Source organism: Glossina fuscipes, unplaced genomic scaffold (genome assembly GCF_014805625.2).
Source record: "Glossina fuscipes isolate IAEA_lab_2018 unplaced genomic scaffold, Yale_Gfus_2 0, whole genome shotgun sequence".
Classification (NCBI taxonomy): Eukaryota; Metazoa; Arthropoda; class Insecta; order Diptera; family Glossinidae; genus Glossina; species Glossina fuscipes.
Genome location: NW_023998414.1, coordinates 1,455,477 through 1,474,008, shown reverse-complemented (window position 1 = coordinate 1,474,008; position 18,532 = coordinate 1,455,477). Strand labels below are relative to the sequence as shown.

Here is an 18,532-nt window from a genome sequence, read left to right as displayed (position 1 = left end):
GGGATGTATAAGAAGAGATGTTGCGGCAAATAATATTTTGCTCCAACATTTTCTTTATCTGCTGGCCCACTAACTCATTCCTTTGAGTTTCAGGATATCTATAAGATCTAACGTAGCTGGAGTCCTTATCGAGAGAGTATGTTATCGAGTATGGGAAGGTCGTTATTTTCATCATAAATTGTAAAGCTCGAGACGGTATATCGAAATCCATCGAGAAGGAGACAATTATCGATAATATCAAATTTCGCATTCGAAATTTTCAGTTCATTATAGCCTAGCAACTATCAAGAATTTCTATTGTTTTATTGCTACAGTAATGATTTTGAAGGGCAGAGTATGAATTATGTGTTCTTTGAGAAGCTAACAGTGTGTAATTTCGTTTAACTTAAGTTACGCTTGCAATCTAAATTCAATTAAATAAATAGTTACGTTCGAAGTGAAAACATAGGGGATGTGGAATTTTTTTTGCTCTCGGCCAAAATTAGAAAATACTGAAAAAAGCGGAAAATTTAAATTAAATATGGGCAATTTAGATGACCAATCGGAGCCGTTTTTGTGCCCTAAATTTTCAGATGGCAAAAGTTCGAATAAAAACTTCAAAGTTTATGTGTGAGATTTCATATTTCCAAATATTACGGAAACCATAATGCCATTGTGTATAACCGCATCATCATACAGTGCTGGGTATCATTCACTATCTAACTAAAGACTAAAAACAATTGGGAAGTGCAATGATTAAAAATAAGGTATAAAATGATAAAATGAAAAATTTAATTTAATAAGAAAATGAGAAAAAAGAAAAAATGTGTAATCGATTAATAAATAAATAGTACGTAATAATGCATAAATAAATGAAATGCAAAAAAAAAAAAATTCACAGAAATTGAAAACATGTTAAATTTGATTATATAATCTATCTAGTAAGACTATTTAAAATAAATTAATAATGAAGTAAATCTTTAGACAAAATGTTAAAATCATATAAACCAAAAACCTAATATAGATCGCAATTATTAAATAATTAATTAGCAAATGTATAAATTGATATATAAACGAAATTAAAAAATCAATAAACAATTATTTTAGGAGATAAATTCCTTTGTTCTTTTTTATAAAAAAATTAAATATTTTTAAATTTTTAAGAAATGTTATAAAAAAAATTTTTTAAAAATTTACAAAATTTTTTACTCTAATTTTTTTTTTTTTTTTTCTTTTAAATAATAATAATTGAAATACGCTTTAAAAGTCTTTCTTAATATTTTTTTCTTTATAAAAATAATTGCTCATGGTTTTCAAGATAATACAAAAAGACAATTCCAAGAAATTGAAAACATTGCACCATGTTTCCGAATAAAAAAAAAAAAAAAAATTAATAAATAAACAAAAAAAAAAAAAATATATATATATATATATATATATATATATATATATTAGCACAAAATTTTCTGAATAAAAGAAATCAAACATTTGTTAACATATACACAAGCAATACGTACGCGTCTTTATTCAAAAATGCATCGAGTTTTCCATTTTCTGGACTTGCGGAAATGCAGGTGTTAGAATTTTACTCTTGATTTGATTCTCTTATCCCTGCAAATGTATTTCCAACGAAAAACATGCAAAATGCTTTGCCTCTTCGCACTAGACTTATAGCCAACTTGCAGTAAAATTTGTTGGAATTAAGTGGCAGCAAATGTACCAGCAATGCATAAAATTCGCTCTATGTGTGTGTGTGTGTTAATAAGACGTCAAGCTTCTACAAGTTGTACAATCGTCTCTAAAAGATTCGTATGGATGTTGAAGATCATTTTGGACATGCCTGCTCTTCAACAATCGATTACGATTTTGCGCCATCATTAGCGAGAGGTCTAATAGGATGAGTTTAAGTTTTTTGTTGATCAAGAAAAAATATTAAAATTCTAAAGACAGGAAAGATGCCAAAACCATGTGAGTTAGGATTTTTCGCTTCATGTTTCCGCCAAGTCATTTGCCACTTTCTCTGGGTATATGAAAAATTTTGATGACTAAATAATTATATACTGATATTGTAGAGAAAATAATTATGTATTGAAAGTACATATAATTTCGGTTCGTTCTCTTAAAGACGATGTAAGACGTACTGTTTGCTATCTTCAAGCGATACGTAGATGTACAAACTAGCAGAGTGTAGCGTACGCCACAATGTCCAAAGCCCAAGCAGCCCAAATTGTATGCGAGTCAATAACATGGACGATTGAGCTGAATATGCAATATGCAATAGTCTCAACTGCGGGATCAGTTGCGCGTAATGTGTTACGGCTTGATTGATCTGCTCATTAATTTTATCCTAAAAGAAATGCATTTGATACTAGTATCAGTAAAGACGCAGAGAAAGGAAATCAAATTTAGGAAAAATAAAAACTTCGTTCTATGCTGTTTGAGGATGTCATAAATCTTGCTATCGGTGTTGGTCCGATAGAAGAATCTTATAAAAGTGTACGATAGAAATATCATATTCATTCTACTGAAAATCACACATTTGCAAGCTCCGTTCTATTTATACAAGTGGGATTTACCGCCATTACAGGCTAACCTTACTTAGTTAATGTTTGAACATAACCTAATTTAATCAGAAACAAAAACTGATAAACATAATGATAAACAGATAAGCGAATAAATAAGAATACACGACTAACATAGTTAGTCTTCAGTTGATTTGGGTCCAATTGATCCATCACTATCACGATCTACGATATTTACTTGCAAGATACAATCGGACGATTTATCCGTTCGAAATATCTAGAGTGTAACGATCGTCCATCATATCTAACACACTGTGCATATCTTTCAATTCAATAAATAATATTTTATAGGCAATTGTATGATCGAAAAGTCCACATATATATGTACATATTTAGTTGATTTTCGAACATAACCTAACAATATTAAGGGTCCGAACTAAAAGTCTTACAGTTTTTAAGAAGTAAAAAGAGGCAAATTGTTGGTTGGTGTCTTAGTCATTTCGATTGGGCCCATCAACCGATTTTACGTATTTTGGAAACCAATGAGAACGATAAGAAAAAATTTGAAACTATTTGTTGAGTAGTCGTGATCAGACGGACTGAAGAAGAAGAAAGCGAAATAGGTTTTGCTAATACACACTCTTTGTGTAAATAGGCAATATTTTGTAAAATTCATCATAGTCACTTTCTCTCTTTCATTAAAGCTAGAGCGCATACTTGTCGGCTTTAAGCTATCTTGTAAACTTGATGTGCTTATCAAGTCTTAGCCGGTTAGCTAATTTTAAACGTATACCCCAATGTAGTAACTTTTAAAATATAATTGTGTGACAGTGTGACTTAATATGATGCAAACGAAGATGTCATAAAAATGTTACATAATGATAATTAAGCGAATAATAGTCCGTCATAATATATACTTTAAGCTTTGCTGCAATTCGCGGAAGAATTTGCAAGTCCTGCGCTATCGCAGCGAGAGGGATTAGGAAAATCAAAAAAAAGCAAGCTACAGTACGAATGGTTACGGATAGATTGGACCGAAGACATGTGGCAAATGTGAACAGTTCGTATACTGTATAAATTAACGTAATGAAAAGTGCTTCAATAAAAATGGGTACGAAAGTATCTATCGTAGCATATATAAGACCTGAGCATGGCATGCTTTGAATTTTCAACAATTCAATCGGAGTACGACTGTTGAACACAAGAAAAGTGATAATGGACATGAGTACATTTGCCCTTTAATCGCTGCCACTTTTAATACGATCTGAACTGATCTTGAAAAGTGTTTCAGAGAGAGAGAGAGAGAGAGAGAGAGAGAGAGAGTAAAGAGATTTCAAGGATGAAAAGACGATCTAGAAAAGCTATTAATTTTCCGTTTTACCTCAATTTTGCAAAAGACGTTAATGCGTCGTTGTAGTGTAAGTTTTGAACCAGTCAACCAAATCTCCAAAATAAATACAAAGCTGCACTCGGCTCACAAGGGCTCACAAGTATATGAACACAATAATAAAAAAAATTAATTCGACAATTTGACTTGTATATACCGCAGCCATTTAAATTGAAAAATTCCGTGCATTTTTTAAATGATCGCCGCGTATGCATATGCTCAAGCAAATGACCATAGAAGAAGAACCATCATAGCACAAAATTTCCATTAAATAAATTACAATAAATATTAAAAAAAAAAAAAAAAATGAACGAAAAGAAAAGAAAAATCAAAACTAAACACAAATGTTAACGTAATTATAAATAAAGCAACACGCAACATGTGTGTGCTGATGCAATCAAATTATTGATAGTTATCGATTGAATTACGGTAAAAAAACTTATAAACATTGTACCTTTAAAAAAAAGCCAAAAATTTAATTAAACAATAAAATAAACGGCATCAACAAATTCAAATAATTGCTCTATGAAGAGGCATAGGATTGTGTAAAACGAAATTATTTAATTGTATTCACTTTTAAAAAAAATATTAATACTTTTTATATAATATTTTCTCTTACCACCCTTCCTCCCCATTTCTCATCTTTAGTTATTTATAAATTTATTTATTTAATTATTTATTTATTAAAAAAAAAAAAAAAAAAAAAAAGAAGAAAAACAATAAAATTCAATTTAAAAAATCATTTATTGTATGAATTGTGTGACTTTTTACTATTTTTCGCTGGCCCCCTATAGAGTGAAAAATAATTTGATTTACGTTAACATAACGATCGGGTTTTAGATAGATAGATAGATGCTCACTAATATGGCTCCGAAGATTTCTAATCTTCTTCTTCCTTCTAGTGACATTGAAAGTAGACAGTAATCGAGTTCAGGACGTAGTCTTTTAAAATAAGCCATATCTAAGCGAGTTCATTCGTGATCGAACTGCTTGTACGTAAATAATAATTCCTTTCCGACATAACTTAATATGTCGCAGCGCAAGCTTTAATTGGACGTGGAACATGGAAATATGCAAAAATTAATATAGTTACGTAAGGTGAACCATAAAATATTCAACACTAGCATATAACAATTGCTTGTAATTGAACGCAAATCCATATTCGATAGGATTCAGTCTCGTTCACAATTCGCTCAGCATACACAATCTCATCAAAATATTTCGAAACGATCGGCCAATGGATGAAGCATAAACAAATATGGCAGAAACATCAGGCAGAAAGAAGAGCTTATATCGATTCAAAGCATCAATTGAAGGCACATCTACGTCACACGTCATTCTGGTCGTTCTTCCTATTTATAATCCTTTCAAATCAGTACTGTGCTCACTCCTATTGGAGATATCCCCTGAATGGCTGATTAAAGAAAAAAAATAAAAATAAATAAATAACACATCTCTGCTAGCTAAGCGTAACGTAACCTCAAATATTACTTCGTCATAAGATGGTGAGCATGCAAAGCTTTAAATTAATAGACCATCCGGTATAGTACTTTAGTAAATCTGAGAGAAGTAATCTTTCAGATCGAAAGGGATGTTTGATGAAATTGCTGATGAATAAAAATTGTTCTGAGTATAAATTGGTAAAGGTGGACGGCGATGGTCAATAAAAATATTTTCAAAACGATAGACATTTGGTTATCATAGTTTAATCCACTTTTCGTATCGGGTGATACAAAAACGTCTTCTGGGTATATCGTACGCGCTCGACAACGTTATTACAAACTATGCTCTCGTATGAAACTTTTATTGTTATAAGTTGGAAATCTTTGTCATATGTCAAGAAGAGGTTATGGTGGCAAGAGAGGTCTATGGGTAAATTTCGATTTCAAATTTACGTGCATACCGCGTAAGATTAGCTGATGACAGCAAACGTGTATAGTTTTCATTTTCAATGTCAACCGAAATGACATAAATGCTATAGCATTCAAATTTTAAAACCAATTGTAGTTGAAAAGTTCGATACGACATGATCACATCATGGATGTTATACATTATATATATGTATGTCATGATATATACTCTGATTATTCTCAATAAATTTTGAAAAAATACTCGCTGTCTATCTTTGCAGTTCATGAAAATCTTTTTAGTGTCCGTGAACGTATTGAGGTTAAATATGAACGTGATTCGCCCTTAAGCATATTTACGATAGGTAAGAAACTCCGAGACTTGCAGTCAATGGCAGATGTTGATCGGAAACTTATTATAAGTATTTATCAAGCATATCTATCTAAGAGTTTAGTGCAGATAAGATCAGACCAAATGTTTTCGTTTCTTACTAGAAAAAAAAAAAAAAACCTCTTATTGTAGAAGAATGCTAAAGTTTTATTTTATTGAAATTATTTTCATCGCAAACTAAAAAGGGTTTCTATCTCTTGATTAGAATCTGAATTCCATGCCAAAGGGGTATCTCGTCTTTCAAAAACAAATTTAATTGACCGAATTACTATCAGTGGAATGTTACTCACGCGCAACGAAATCGAACCATTTTTGAAGCGAATCATTACAGGCGATGAAAAATGGGTGAAATACGAGAATATCAAGCCTAAGCGATCGTGGCCAAAAACTAATGGCTCTTCATAAATGAGTTCACAGCCTGGACTGTCCGCAAATGAGATTATGTTGAGTGCTTGATGGGATTGGTAGGAAATTGTCCATTACGAGTTACTGCAGCCAATCAATTCGGTCCTGCACTATACAAAACTCTAACGCATCATCGGAGCAATTCAGAAAGAGCGATTAGAATTTATGATAACTCGGACCAAATTGACTGAAGTTGGTTTTGGTTGGAAAAGTTTTGATGCATCCGTCGTATAGCACGGACCTTGCACCGTCTGACTACCATTTGTTTCGGTCTCTGCAAAACTCTCTTGAAGGTAAAAAATTGGCAAAGTTTTTCGACGATAAACAACAGACGTTCTACATTGATAGAATTATGAAACTATTCGAAAAATGGTAAAAGTTCATTGATAATAACGGTCAATATTTACTTGATTAAAATTGATTTTCAATAAAGACAATTTTTGTTAAAAAATGTACCAAAAAACAGCGGCGACTTTTTATATGCCCCAAAAAATATAACGCATTACCCAATAAGATTGCAAGGCCACTAATAAAGTGACAACTTTCAGACAAAATTTGACCTCAATCATTGACATAGTCTCTTTCAAGAGTCACACATTCAGTCCAATGCTTTTCTAACATTTCGATGCCCGATGAGTGTCGGGCTTTCAGCGGCTACTATCCACTCGGCTGTCGGCACATATCCGATAAAAAGTAATTTTTAGTATATCACCTGAGCAGCTCGAAATTGCGCTTTGAATCGTCAGCGCGCAACAACCACTTCGAACAAAGAGCTTTCTCATGCACAAGTCTTGATATAAAATAGTAAATACACTGCCTTCTTGCTGAGATCATTAAGGTACCAGCTATCTCAAGCAACGTCACTTTTCGGTTTTTAAAAACAATGTTGTGCACTTTTTTTTTTATGTTTTCCGGAAAAACGACCGAGCACGGCCGATCAGAGGGTTCAGCATCATTTAAAATCAGCAAAGCACTTTTCTACCATTCGCTTCGATCGAATAGAGTCGGAACAAGATCTTGCTTTACTTGAGCTTTCCCAGCATTGTTCTCTGTTAAAAAGCGATGCTGCAACAGCCTACGAAATTTAGATTTTTTCATTGTTTTGAAAATTACAAAACGAATGTAACTTAATGCAAGTTAATGATCCGGAATTTAATGTAATTTTGATACACTTCATTAGAAAGTTGATATTATTTAAAAATAAAATGGCTTTGTCAATAATCATTTTATACCTACATGTCATCCTACGAACTTTTTGAGTGAAGTGTTTTATAGCGCCTTTCTCTGATCAATTCTCTATGTATTTTTAACAGGTCGAAGTAGGCATTTTAGGTCGTCGTTTTATTGATGTTAAGCATATGAGCGTATCACGTAGTTACTCGTGTTCCATAATGCAGTACAAGACTCCTGGGTGCCGACCTAAGTTATCGACCATGAAACTTTTCGGGATATATATTCCATCTATTTTCGATCATTTTCCGATTAACCGCCACAAAAAATTTGCCCCAGTTTAGCACATTACAGTGCAAATGCCTCAGCTAAAATATCGTCTTCATGTCTGAGTGCAATTCTTTTCTTGATTGCATAATTTGAAAAGCTAGTTGACCTAATTACCACTGTGTAATGAATGTAATGTAATGACGATGCCAACGCTAGACGGTGCGGACTTTTAATTACATTTTACATAATAAGACAACATTATTAGGGTGCTTTGCAAAACAAAAAAAGAAATTTTTTTTTATTTTTTGTATTATTTTCAATTTAAATCAACTTCGCATGTATAAATATAAATTTACTATACATTTCAAGATTGTTGTTAGTGCGTTATGGATGTGACTCGCAGCATTCACTTAATAATAAAATTAAAAAATTACTCATAAAATACATAAAAAAAATAAAAATAAAAAGTAAAAAAAACTAAAATGAACACAAAAAAAAAAAACAAAAAATTCGACCGATTCATAGAAGAAACGAAAGGAACGAACGAATAAAAACTTAATACAGAATAAATGCACTTTTTCCGGTACTTTGGGTGTAAATGAAGTGGTGGTGGGAAGATATTAAAGAGAAAAAAATTTTGGTTTTTGTGTTTTTTGTTTTTCGTTTTTTTTTTTAATGTTTTTTTTTTTTTTTTTTTTTAAATATAGCCCCTGAGTGTTAACAACTACTTAAAGACTATATTTACAAAATAATTAGAAATATAGGATTAAATTAAAAAAAAAAAGAAAACAAAAAAAAATTAAATAAAATAATAAAATAAAGCTAAAAAGGAAATTAAAGTTAAAATGAAAATGAAAATAAAAATGTAATGTAAAATCATACACATGTGCTGAGCAATAAAAATCTCTTTGGCGTACTATAGACCCGAGATATCTTGAAATATTTTTCTTAATTTTGTTTTTCCTATTATTTAACCATAAATTTTATGGTTAGTAAAAGATCACATCCGATTAATGAACGGATTTTGATTCTTTCGAAATATATACATAAACATATTTACATGACTTGAGGCAATTGCGCTGCTTCAAATTTCTCTTTTGTTTGTTGCTTATAAAAATCAAAAAATTGAAAATGAAAAGAAAAACTAAAAAAATTCTATACAAAATGAAAATAAATAAACATATTTAAATGCTTAAACAAAAGTCGCGAGTACTCAAACCTGTAATCGTGAACTTTTCACACCATCTACCGAAATCCCGCTTAACAAAAAAGCTGCCTCTTATACGCTTTCCTAATTATTATATGTTTATAATAATGAATCGATTTGTTTTTCTTCTTCTTCTTCTTTTAAGAAAAAAAAATAATATAATTAAACTAAATTATAAACTATTAATACGCAGGTCGTTGTTTTTGCAGTAATAAGACAACAAAAACCTTAAAAGTATATCTTAACTCTCCTGGGTTAACTTAGATCATAAAAAATGAAAAAGAAGTTAACACTTAACCTATTCGATGACAACGGCCCAAGGATGTGGTACTTTTCCGTACTGTATATCGGTCAATGCTGTGCGTATCGTTTCGTGGACCGGTTTCTCTTGTTCCATGGTGGGTATATAGAGATCTTGATTCATATAGTGTATGCGATTAATGGGGCTTACCAGGCACGCAGTACCAGTTCCAAATAATTCCAGCAACTAATGATAATGATTTAAATAAATGAAATCATTATGAAACATTTTTATATATTTTTCAATTTCAAAAAAAAAACAAATACATACTCGTCCTTGATTAAGCAGTTCGCAAACTCTAGGCATGTTGAAGGTACCTTCGGTAACTTTAAATTGACCCCATTGACGTGCTAAAGCTAATATTGAATCTCTAGTAATACCGGGCAGGATTAAACCATTCAAAGGTGGTGTTATCAGTTCCTTTTCTATATATAGGTCAAACGTATAATTGTGTCATTAACGATAAAATAAAATTGAATAAATATTATAGAAAAATGTTACCTCCTTTATCGTTGATAAAGAACATGAATATGTTCATTGTACCCACTTCGGTCAAGTCATGAGTTTCACCATACAGCCATAGAACCTGTTGTAAGCCTTTCGCATCAGCTTTCTTTTGTACGTTAATCGTTGGGGCATAATTTGAACCCATCTTACGGTTACCTACACCGCCAGGCCAAGCTCTGTATAAACAATTCAATAATAAATATTTTTAAATAGCGTGGTTTTCTCTCTTTTTGTTTAACTTTCAATTTACTTCTTATTTTTTTTATTAATAATTTAAATAATTTGTCAAATATATATTCACCTTGTATAGCTGGGATCGGCTAATAGGGACACAGCACCACTGCTATCTGATTTGAAATAACTGCCAACTGGACTTAATATAGCATAAAGAAGGGCAGAGTCGGACGAAGCAACACCCAATGTAGGCTAAATATATATATATATAAATAAAAATTGAAATAAGGATTTCAAAGAAGAAATCAATTCAATAACTTACATCAATGCCAATTAAAGTCGGCCTAATATATAAACTGGCCGCTTGTGTATGAGGTACCCATTCCGAATCAATGGAGATAAGACGTGATAAGCATTTTATAAATTCTTTACCCTCAAAAGTAGGTAAACCCGAACGTTTCGCCGCCAAATTCATGCGATTCATATTCATATTAGGTCGGAAGATGCGAATTTTTCCATCAACGCCACGATAAGCTTTCATGCCTTCAAAGAGCTAGCAAAGTTAAAAAAAAAATTAAAAAGGTAAGTAATCACAAAGTAATATATTTTTTAGCAGATAAGCCAAAAATATTGCAATAATTAATAATTGAACCCATGGTTATGGATCGGAAAGAAATCAGTGAAGCAATCTAATAACATGGAATATTAACATTGTCAACGATCTTATCACTGATGGCACGCTACTGAATGCTAAAGCAGAAATTGATAACGATATTAATTGCCATTAGCAGCAACAATTAAAGAAAAAAATCAGTCTACGACAAATTGATTTGTACCCATCACTATTCGTTTGCAAGATAGGCTCCTAAGGTCCATAGCATTTGGGAAGTCTGCATTTTTGGTATGCGAAATAAAAGTCGCCTGATTTAGTAGTGAGAAAAATGTTTATTCCTCACTCTAAACTATAAGTGTTGAAGTTCTAATGCGTTAATTAAGAAGATCGAAAAGTAGTATTAATGCGGCGAGCAGCCGCAATTATGCAATGATTTTCAAACGAAATGAAATTGATGAGAGAAACTTTAAAATAAAATAACTTTTTCTAGATAAAGTTTTTGATCTTTCGCGCTTTCAACGAACAGACAATCGGACATACAGTCAAATCAATATTCTGCTTACGAATAAATGTATTTGATGGGTATTCGTGTGAGAAGAACCCCAAAAAGCGAAGAAAGATCAAATGTTTCTTAATGGAAGGCTCAAGCTAAATTTTGGGTATTTATATATATATATATATATATATTTTTTTTTTTTTCTCGATTGATATTATCAACTTACCTCTACGGCGTAATGTAAAACTTTGGCGGCCGGATGCATTACTAAATTCTCAAGGGGTGTAATTTCGGGTCGTTGCCAGCCTCCCAAACTTTTATGATAATAGATTTTTAGCATATGATCGGTAAATTGTTTACCGAAAATTAAATCCTCATCACGATCTGGTTTCGGTTGTAGTTGCTGTGGCGAGGCCAAGCGTACCATTAATTGATTACCATAAAATTGTTGACCAACATCAGGATCATGTTCAACGGGTTCAGGTACAGCATTCCAATGTTCAGAATTTAAAGATTTTGAAATATTAAAATCACCATCTAATTGAGTTTTATTTAATTGGTGTTGTTGCTGTTGCTGCTGCTGTTGCTGTTGAGCAGCTTTTAATGATTGATTACTGCATAAGCGAATCGATTGCTCAATGAAACGTATCAGGCGATGTTGATTACGGAAAATATCCTATGAATATGAAAAGCAGAACAGAAGATTTTGCATAAGTCATTAATTTAATATAAATTCATTAACTACTATTGATTATCGTAAATATGTTTCCCTCAATCAGATTCATTATTGTATTTTAAAATAATTTCATATCTATTCCTTTCAATTTATATAGTCATCGGTTAGTAGTAATAAAGTGTAAGTTTTCTACTTCCAACAACATTCAAGAGGAAATTTTTGGTTTATGCGTTTCATTTATTGCCCTAACTTTCATACGTATTTGTATCTTTTGGTCTAGGGTTCAGTTTACATACACGTCTGTGTTTGACGGGTTTGGTGGTTGTACGTTGAACAAAAAAATTTATTTAAAATTTATTAATGTTTTCAGATTTTTTTTTTTTTTTTTTTTTGCTCATTTAATGGTATTGCGTTGTCAGTTTCTGTATTGTATGTATGTATGTATGTATGTATATCATTTTATTTACAGAAAAAAAAAAAAAAATTCTGCATTTTGTTTTACGTTTACTTTACGGTCACGAGTGTTAATTAACATTTGTAATACAAGAAACTTTTGGAAAAATCAAACTAAGTTTATTAAATAAGCAAAAAAAAAAAAAAAAAAAAAAAAAAATATTGAAGTATTTTGAATTCATAGCAAAATTGCTAAGAAAACAATGAATTGCTTACTTAATTACTTATTTACACGTGACCACATCTGCTGATATTTCTCGCTCACTTCCCGCATAATATTGCAATTGCTCTTATTACTGTATTATTGTTATTATTATTATTATTATTATTATTATTATTTTTTTTTTTTTTAAATATTCAAAATTTCTGCATTAGCTAGATTTGTGTCTAATCAGTTCTTAAATACTGACTTTTTTTAAAATCTTATCATTGGGCAACCAGTGATTAGCTCTTTAAAGTTTGAAAATTTGAAAATTTCCAACTTATACTCAAATACACTTAATCGATCAACATTTCGCGGTATACTCAAGCGTAAGACATGTGTTGCGTGTTTGCTTACTTTCTGCGATGCCAATACCATTATTGAGTCCGTCTCTTGAGCAGGGAGTTGAAAATTGAAAACATCATGAACTCAAGAATTTCAAATTATGATCCAAAATATATATAATAGCTCGGTATATGAAGTAAATGCGATTTAAAAATGATTTGCACTTTCATTCGGAAATCGGGTTTCTTTTCTTCAATGATTGCTGCTAATGAGAAAAAGTCTTACGGATAAATTGTAGTGAACTCTACTCATGAGGAGGGAGAATGTGTGACCAAGAGCACGAGACAAAGAGAGATAATAAGTTGAGACAAGGATTGCTCCGCTTGCTAGTCAGCTCCGATTTCTCCTTAAGAAAGGAAAACTAAGCTGTGAAAGTTCAAGAGATCGACACTAATCACGCCATTATGTCATATCACAAAATCGATAGAAAGAAATTATTTCGGAAATTGAAAATTTGCTTGGCCGTCATCAAAGGATGAGAGAGAAGATTCATTTAAGCATGTCTGTCTGTCCATCTATGTAATATCTATTGTGTATATTCCTCCTGGCCGCAAACAATTAAGCTATGGACTTGAACTGTACCAAAAACATTGAATATTTTTGCATGCTGGTTGGTATTGAAAATGGGTCAAATCGGTCGGAGGGCATACATGCAGGAGCACGTAAACTGAGAATAATTTTGTTTTTCGAAATGAATAAAAAATTGGTTTTTCGCTTATTATTCGTAAGCTACGGCAAATAATCTACAAAAATTTGAACTCGATGAGCGAGCGATGGCTGCAGTACTTGCAAAAAAAAAAAAGTTGTCCACGCCTACCCAATATTATAGTGCAATAAAATTTTATTGTTTTTTTGCCAAATTACATAAATTCCTGCCAGTATCGATCTGTCCATCTGTCCATACTGTCTGGGCAATATCTTTGCTAAACATTCTTCCGTTCGCATAAATGAAGATATCGGGTAAAAATTTGCAAAAGAATTTGAAAATACTCTAAACCGCCCAAAGGACATGCCTAAAACGCTTACATCACGCCTATGCAAAAAAAAAAAAAAACAAACTGTAAACACCTTTCCTTTCCCTGTTCTTTGTTTAATTACTCACAACACGTGCAACACGTACACCGTATAAATTTGAACTTGTATTCTGAAAATAGAAAAGATCAGACGTACCTACTCAATATTTATTATATGATATGAAAATTTATTTATTTATTTATTTATTTATTTATTTATTTTTTTTCTTTTAAGGTAACTATAACGGGTGTAAAAGATTCGATCAGGACCCGAAAATAATTTTCTTATTTGTTCTTTAATTTTTGATCAAAAAATTACATAATGAAATATCTTCTCCTCCTTCTTCTTGCGGCATTTCTCTTGTATTTGAATTTTTAATTAATACAGCAAAAAATAAATCACTAAATTAAACACAAATGGTATGATATACATAAATATTTATACATTTTTTCTTTTCGTCAACTATAATAGTTTCCTACCTTCCTGCCTTCCTTCCTTCCTTCCTCGCCCCACTTTCTTTTGTCTTCTTCTGCTTTTTGTTTTCATTGTAAAGTCAAAATTAATTAGAAAATCAAACCCTTTCGGGCTTACAAAAATTGCCTTAGTGGACGGTATGTTTCACGTCCCCCTTTGGCGGTGTATTGGGCAAAGTCTTCAATTAACAATAATCACACCTCAGACACGCTTCATTGGTTTCGATAATGCCACTGCGCAAAGTTAAGAATGCTATACGTAAGTCTCAGCATAAGTATTCAAAAAATAATAAACTGAATAAGAATTTGAACCGAATATTAATTAAAATTTATTGCCGCATAAGGGAGAAAAAAAAGATAATAAAACATATGCACACGAATTTTCTTAAGGGTTATTCTTGCGCTTATCTTGCTTGTCTTGTCATGTCATGTCGTCTTAATGGTTAATTTGGTAATTTTTTTGCCTCTGCTAATTAATTATTATTTGTTTACGAAGAATCATTTACGTGTTAATGCGCAAATTTTAGGCAATAGCTCCCAACTTATATTTTTTCACACATGTTTTCAATAATATTTGTTTGTGGGGTTTTTTTTCTCTTTTTTTCCATTTTGCTTAGTATTTTAAGTTAATAATATATTTACTCTAAATAGTTTTAAACAATAATTTTAGACAAATTTATATATTATAATATTCATAGGCTTTAGTAATTATGCGCATGGGCGTGAGTTACGCCCATTATTTTTATGGATCGTCAAAAATGAAATTTGTCGATAATAGAATCTATTTAATCTATTATTCTTGACGACCCGATACACTTAGGCCTATGAATGTATGTCTTATTGCAGCCAAGTTTCGCCCGTCAAAGTTCATGCAACAAACAAATGTATATAGACAAACATGCATAAAATCGCTTGCAACCTTATGCTGATAAGGAATATATGTATGCATGTATATATATATTTTGTTTTTTTTTTTTGATTTGCCTTTCTTACTATGACCAATCATTCGCGTAACGCGGCGACAATGAGAGTAGGGAGAGGAGTAAAGAGAAAGCAGTAGGAAGACGGTGCATAATTTTTAGTGGCTGAGCGCTCATTATATGAGTTACGATCAAAGAAAACTTTATCGCACCTGAAATCTTTCAAGCGCTTCTCTCGATGACATGATCACCGGAATCACAAATTGTATGTACCCGTATTCTTTGGCTATGGTTTTACATTACGCAATATTTCTTTTTTTTTGTTTATTGGTTTTCATTGTAATCTTAAGGGAAAAAAGGAAGCGAGTATGTTTTGTTTATGCTCAAAAAAAAAAAAAAAAAAAAAAAAAAAAAAGCTTATTTTGCCCAATATATACAATAGTGATAGACTGGCTCAAATTCTGATACATTTTTCTAACGGGATATTAACATAAACAGGAAAAAAAAAAAAACGAAAGAAAAAAAATGCTAAAACACGTGGTGCGTTACAGCGTTGCGTACGTTAATTTTGTATACATTGCACCTGCATAGAGCGAGGTAGGATGCGTATTCATTATGCCATTATCGCTTAAAATATCTGCAACTTTTTGATCAGAGAATTTAACAGATTAAATTAGATATATTTCGCGTTGTAGTATATTTTAAAATCATCTCATATCTAGCAAATTGTTCCTTAACAGAACAATACTTTGATTTGTGTAACGAACGAAATTCCCTTTAAACCTGGTAGGTTTTTTTTTTATATACTTTTTTCCATATACATTTTAATTTTGAAGCTATAGAGCTCATGATTCGATCATAAAATATCGAACTTCACGAAAACAATGAAATGTTAATTATTATCTTTTTTTTTTTTTTTTTTTTTTTCTTTTTTTCATTTCGTTTTATATGAGTAAGCTGCTCTCTAGTCAAGAAAAAAAAACAAAAAAATGAAATTTCTTTTCTAATATTTAAATGAATATCAGTTTTTTTAAGTTCAAGTTCAAGAGCATTGTAATAATGTTTGCCTTGAATTTTGTTTCAATCAAACTAACCGAGAGAAGAAAGAAAATTGCGCACTTGGCTGCTAACGTTCAACGTAAGTGAAATGAAAATGAAATTGAAAAAAAAACAACATTTCGTGTAACATTGTATGAAAAGTAAAAGCACCACCATCACCGGCTATTTCAATATTCATTATGACGTCACGAATAAATAAAATAGAAAAATTGTAATTTAAGAATTGTATCGCGTTTCCTTCATCCTATTGCTTGTCAAGTGTCGAGAGTAAATCGACTGATTGAAAAAAATATGCAATTTACGCGATGTTCATACACGATACGGAAAATCATTTATAAACACAATATATCAAAATGTATATATGTACAATGTAAGCGCGGCATAATGAGCCAATAGTTCGCGCAGTTTATTATTTATAGTAGAGACCCAGAAAGAAAAAGTAAGAGAGAGAGAGAGAGAGAGAGAGAGAGAGAGAGAGAGAGAGAGAGAGAGTACAAACAAAAAAAATAAAAAATTGTTTCTCTATTTCTGTCAAGCTAGTTAGTTTGATGTCTCTTCAATTATTTAAGTTTTTTTTTGAGGGATTCCGCTTATTTTCATTATTATTAAAGCTCTCAAGGCACTTAAAAGTCATATCATGTGTTAACTTATATGCTTTAAATTTTCTTCATTTTTTTTTTTTTTTTGCATTCTCTCAAGGAACGTATTAGACGTACAGGCGGGCAAAGTTACAACGACTCAACGATTTTCGCTTTAAACACAGGGTCTTGAAAACTTGACGCCCTTTTGCAATGAACGAAAAGATAAATATGATGCATCGTTACCCGATGGCAGTTATAAGTTAAATTTAAAAAAAAAAAAAATAATAATAATAATAATAATAATAAAACAAATAAAAAACAAATAAAAAAAAAAAAACCAAAATTCATAGAAAAATTATTGGATAAATGCCAAAACAATTCTTTTTCTTAATCTTAAAATATTTTTTTAATATTTGATACATTTTCGAATACCATTTTCTAAAATTTCAATTCGCGTTTCCAATTACTACTATTTCTAAAAAAAAAAAAAAAAATAGAGAAAAAAAAAGAAGAAATCATCATTCACTTACCTTAGCTCCAATGGCCATTTTAGTAGTCATAGTTGTGAAATATATTTTTTTTGTTTCTTACGATTCAAAGACAGCAAAATGTCTAATAAAGGCAGTTAGTTATTCTAGAAGCTTCACTTGGTGTTACCAATAAAGTTGAATAAGAAAACACGAATATTTAATTTCTTTTTCGTATTCTTATTATATATAAAATAATTAACAATTATGTCTGCTTTTTTTTTTTTTTTTTGAATTTTCTTCTTAACGTTTATGTTGTTAGGAAGCTTTCAAAATTTTCTTTCTTTTTTGTTGTTTGTTAACGACAGCAAAATATTATATACTTCGTGATGAGAATTTGTATTCTTTTGAAACGAAATTTTTAAAGAAATAAATTTTTTTCTTCTTTATATATAAAAAACTTATTTTTTTGCGGATTTCTTGTTTTTTTTAGTTAAGTGTCTTAACAGCTCCAAGTGACGGTAATGACTGAAGTGTTAGCGTGCCTGCGTCCACTATGTATAGTCAGCTAGTCTCTCGCATACATTTACAATCTAATCGATCGAGTATTCTCGTATCGCCTATAGTGGCAATATCAACAACCAACAACTCACTGATGGCGTTTTTTTGTATGTATTGTGTGGTGATCTCTGCGTGTTATTAATGTATATGCATATATATATATATATATACATAATGTATGTATATATGTATGTATCTATGTATGTATGTAGGCATACGTGCATACCGTTTTATTTCATTCTTTTGATTGTACAATTGTTAATACCGCCGCCACGTTCATTTGCTGTTTTCAAGCTGCCTCCATCATCACCGTCTTCATCATCATCATCATCATCATAGTCATCATCGCCGATAACGATAATGATGATAACAAGAGATTTTTTTTTTTTTTTTTTTCTTATTAATAATTAGTAATCTGCTATAAATCTTCCTATTAGAAGTTCGTGGGTTGGAATTTACTCCATTTCTCTCTCTCTCTCTCTCTCTCTCTCTCTCTCTCTCTCTCTCTCTCT

General features: G+C 31.2%; 1 protein-coding gene and 1 non-coding gene across 2 annotated transcripts; both read right to left on the bottom strand.

Annotated features, from left to right (window-relative positions):
• Positions 1-8,355: 8,355 nt before the first annotated feature.
• On the bottom strand, positions 8,356-17,750 carry LOC119632569 (branched-chain-amino-acid aminotransferase). The gene is made up of 7 exons (XM_038025538.1): positions 17,523-17,750; positions 11,496-11,945; positions 10,483-10,713; positions 10,288-10,412; positions 9,981-10,162; positions 9,750-9,904; positions 8,356-9,665 (listed from the first exon to the last, which is right to left on the bottom strand). The coding sequence occupies exons 1-7, from the start codon at positions 17,550-17,552 to the stop codon at positions 9,477-9,479; spliced, it is 1,362 nt and encodes a 453-aa protein (XP_037881466.1). The 5' UTR covers positions 17,553-17,750; the 3' UTR covers positions 8,356-9,476.
• LOC119644857 lies at positions 14,536-14,678 on the bottom strand. The gene has a single exon (XR_005248583.1). It is a non-coding gene; the product is annotated as a U4 spliceosomal RNA (small nuclear RNA).
• Positions 17,751-18,532: the final 782 nt, after the last annotated feature.

Bases quoted from the DNA above. Each gene is read 5' to 3' on its own strand.
- LOC119632569 (XM_038025538.1), bottom strand. From the start codon at position 17,552: ATGACTACTAAAATGGCCATTGGAGCTAAG. The intron at 10,714-11,495 runs GTAAGTTGATAA...TAACTTTGCTAG, and splicing joins TTTTACATTACGCCGTAGAG to CTCTTTGAAGGCATGAAAGC. The intron at 10,413-10,482 runs GTAAGTTATTGA...ATATATATTTAG, and splicing joins CGACTTTAATTGGCATTGAT to CCTACATTGGGTGTTGCTTC.